Source organism: Cupressus sempervirens, chromosome 11, assembly GCF_028749045.1.
Source record: "Cupressus sempervirens isolate cs-2001-9-10 chromosome 11, ASM2874904v1, whole genome shotgun sequence".
NCBI lineage: Eukaryota > Viridiplantae > Streptophyta > Pinopsida > Cupressales > Cupressaceae > Cupressus > Cupressus sempervirens.
The window spans coordinates 314,042,795-314,047,046 of record NC_143128.1 but is presented as its reverse complement, the minus strand read 5'-3'; the positions used below and the strand labels follow the sequence as shown (position 1 = coordinate 314,047,046).

At 34.3% G+C, this 4,252-nt stretch overlaps 1 protein-coding gene across 1 annotated transcript; it reads right to left on the bottom strand.

The window, feature by feature from the left end:
* Positions 1-362: 362 nt before the first annotated feature.
* On the bottom strand, positions 363-4,022 carry LOC149529382 (protein VAPYRIN-LIKE-like). Its single transcript, XM_089810138.1, has 2 exons — positions 2,777-4,022; positions 363-972 (listed from the first exon to the last, which is right to left on the bottom strand). Exons 1-2 carry the CDS (start codon positions 3,812-3,814, stop codon positions 544-546), a joined length of 1,467 nt encoding a protein of 488 aa, XP_089666264.1. The 5' UTR covers positions 3,815-4,022; the 3' UTR covers positions 363-543.
* Between the last annotated feature and the right edge of the window lie 230 nt (positions 4,023-4,252).

Below are 4,252 nucleotides of genomic sequence, written 5' to 3'. Positions count from 1 at the left end.
TTAATGCCCAATGAATAATTGTAAATAATTATCTTTAATGAGAAAACTGGAATTACATGATAAAAAACTAACACTAGCTTATATACATATTCTATATATATAAAATAAGCCGAGAGATATCCTTTGAATATATGTAAGCTAGTAGCAGATGCAATGTGTTTATCACAATAGATTCATTTGACATTAAAGCAATTTGTATCTTGTATATAGGATAAATAATTTAGAATATCATGGAATGGAAAAATTAAACTATTATATTTAGTCTTTGTAACTGTTAAGATTCTATTTTATTTCTGTGACAAGTAACTGAACGTCAAATTTGTAAAAAAATGAAAAATATTTACATTGAAGATTGCTGCCACTGTAGAAAGCCTCTCGACTTAATTAAAAAACTCTATTTTTTGTTACAACTGTTTATGTTTACAATTAGTAACATATAAAATCTTGGTAATTTACAAAATAAAAATAATAATGGAAACAACTGTGTATGTACATAATCTTGTGATCAAGATATAGATGAGACTTTTCATTCCAACATTTGGATCAGACGTTATATTCAATCATCATGCTATCGTCCAAATAATCATACAAGACTGTGCTTACTAAATCAAAGTTGGAGATTGTGGCAATGGTTGAAGGTGTGACATTACGGATTGTTTGAGCTTCAACATCTCCTCCATATTCAACGAGAATCCTGACGACCTCAGAGTGGCCACCATAAGCAGCACAGTGCAATGGAGTGTTTCCTTGGCTGTCTGTGGCCTCCACGTCAGCACCCAGTTCTAATAACTTCACCACCGCCTCCTCATGTCCTTTCAAGGCTGCACAGTGCAATGCAGTCCACCCATGCTGATCTCTCCAATTCATTTGCACTCCTTTTTTCTCTACCCAATACACCACCTTCTCCACGTCTCCACGCCTGGCGGAGTCCAGAAATTTATCACCATAATCTAAAATATGCACCACTTCCATCTGCACCATTGCACAACATGAAATTCATAAGAAACGGTATACAGTTCACTCAGTACCATATTGTTTACTTGTTTCAGTTATATTGGAGTTCTGTGGGAATCCATCTGAAAGTTTATGGGAGGTTAGGGAATTTTGATGGTGGTTGAAATATCATTTTCAATAATTTTATTGCATCAATTGTGTATATTTTTTAAGCTACGTTGTGGATTGGGTTTTCCCTCTTAAAATTCCATTTGGCTGATTTGGCTGTTTTTAATTTCAGATATCTATAAATAGTAGAGAACTTATACCAACTCTAGCACGTCTAAACTATTCTATTATGTTATTATGTGTATGTAAAAGTTCAATTATATCTTTTGAATTTAATTTGATCAAATTTTATGAATTCAATAGAAGCTACTTTTAGGTTTACAATTGATTTCAAGACTAACATTTAAAATTTCATTTGGCTGTTCTTAATTTTAGAGATATAAACAGTAGAAAACTTATTCCGACTGTAGCAACTCTTAAACCATTCCATTATGTTATTATGTGTATGTAAAAGTTCAATTATGTCTTTTGAATTTAATTTTATCAAATTTTATGAATTCAATATAAGTTACATTTAAGTTTACAATTGATTTCAAGACTAACAAGTCAAATTGAATTGAATCATATATTATTGACTTATTTTACAATTACTGTTTTCTGAAACTAAAATTGACCATTGAAACATGTAGAGTTATTATAATACCACAAGCAATATCTTCTATTATCTACTAAATGTAATGGATGACTTAAAATATAAGTCATTCTACTAAATAAAAGTAAACCAATATACTTTGAAGCATAAGTCTACTAAACGTAAATTATTGCTTAAAACATAAGCCAATATTTTCCCAGACTACATATTATAGCGTATAAACAGTAATTCAAGATAATTGTACCATTATTATAAATAATAATAATTTATTTAATGTAATCATTTATTATTTGACAAAAATTATTAAAATATTATAATTAATATATATATTTTACCTAAGTAAATAATTATAGCTTAAAAAATTAAAGTTGGAAACAATAAGTCAACTCAAACTTAGCTTTAGCGTAGTGTTTACACAGCTAAACAATAATAGATACATTCATTAAAAATATCAATTATTTATTCATGTAAATAATCAATTTATTTTAGATTTTATTATATATATTTAACTTTAGATTCAACTGTGCAATAATATAAATCTGTAACATCTCTTCAACTTCACAAAAACTACAATACCACTACCTGTCTATACCCTAATTACAATACATGAACTATTTTTCTATTTGACCACAAAAGAATATATTTCTCTAGATGTAGAGCTCGTTAATCATGGTAAATGTCTTAGCTGCTTTATACGAGGTTGCTCAGGTTTAACTGTTTCAGAATGTCTACTGTGATTGTATATATTTTGTACTGATTTGATCCAACATTATCTTGTATTGATTATAATCTTTATTAACTAGAATGTACAGCATTTTCTTCCTGTTTTTAACATGTTTCTTGTTAGAGTTGTTTTTAACTAGTTAATAAACTATTCATAATAAAAAAATCCAATTTTGGAATTACTATCGAGTATACATGAAATTTCGACATTCCATGGTAATGAATCTTAGTAGCTTCTGACTTTAAACTGTGTAAACAACACTGGATAAAAGTCTATACAAGGATTAAACCCAGAAGCTCATAAGATTCATCCAAATGCTGATCTAACTCAGACAATTTTCCCCTTCCCAGATTTCCCCCAAAACCCAACCAAATCAGGATAATTTTATTAATACTCACATGACCGTTCTGAAAAGCCACATCGGAAGCAGTCTGTCCAACCAGGTTCCGAACGTCTCTGTTTGCAGAGGAATCCAACAAACCCTCAACAACATCCACATGACCACCGGAAGCAGCACAAATCATGGCAGTAGATCCATCAAAACTCACAGCATCAACATCGACACCGCCTCCAAGCAGAACCTCAACACAGCGACCGTGCCCTAGCCCTGCTGCAATATGCAGGGGCGTCCGCCCTTCATTATCCCTACCCTCCGCATCCATTCCACTCTCCAACATCAATTCCACGGCGTCGCAAAAAGCAAGAGACGCGGCCAAATGCAAGGGATTCCACCCGCGGAAATCCTTCATCGCGTCCCAATCAAAAAAACCCTCGTCAATTTCCTCCATCAGGCCCTCCACAACACCGATATTTCCAGAGCAAACCGCCTCGTGAAGAGGGGTTTCCCCTGTAAACCCTTTCGCTGCCTTATCTGCTCCGGCATCCAAAAGAACCCTAACAATTTCCAGATCCCCTTTCCCTGCCGCAATATGCAGAGCCGTTTTCCCGCTCTCTCCGTCGCCCGCATTAACATACTTCTCCAGGCCTCCAATCTTCACCATATTTAACACCTTTTCGTGATCCAAACCCTCGACCGCCTGTTTCAGCAGAAAAGCCCCTGTGTAAACAATCCTGAGCTTCTCGTTCCATGCGCCCTGTTCTTGGCGAGCCGCAAACCAGTCTTTGGGGACGCGAAAGGTTGGCGTTGGACTGATTGCAGGTAAGGCTTGGATGAGGATCACATGTTTAGTTACAGGGAAACACTTTGGAAGATCGCTGGTAGGCTTCACGATGAAATCCAGAGAGGACTCCGCCCCCGGAGCTATGAATCCGTTTGGAGGATTCACTGCGAATTTCTCAGGACCTGTTGTCTGCACTTTGAATGCGATGTGAGATGTTTGCATCAGATTTCTCAGGTGAATTGTGGCTTTGCATTTTCTCTTCAGTCCGAATTCCACCCTCACCTCTTTCTCTTCTACTTCGATCAATTTATCCATAATTCAAGGAAAACAAGTTTTTTTTTTCCCCTGCAAGTAATTGAATAAAGATATTGAAATTCATTATTTAGAGAAGAGCAGAGAAGACAATCTACCGCTTAGAGAAGAACAAGCCAAGGAAATAAGAACAAAAATTATATCCGGTTACAGTTGGATTATCGTATTCACTATATTTCATCGCCGTTTTTGTTTTCTTTTCTCAAACTTTGTATTTTCAAGGTTTTTAAAAATATTTATGTTCGTTAAAAATAAATAAATAATGGCCCACTGTGTTTATCGAGAAAATAAATTGAAAATTTAAATATATCTTCTCGTTCTATGCCAAGCAGCAATGTAACATCACTTAACCTCGTAATGTTCACCTCAAGTCCTAATCTTTCTATGTATGAAGCTTTTAAGCTTCAATACAAGCTTTAGTGAATAGTTTAAGTTCACAAT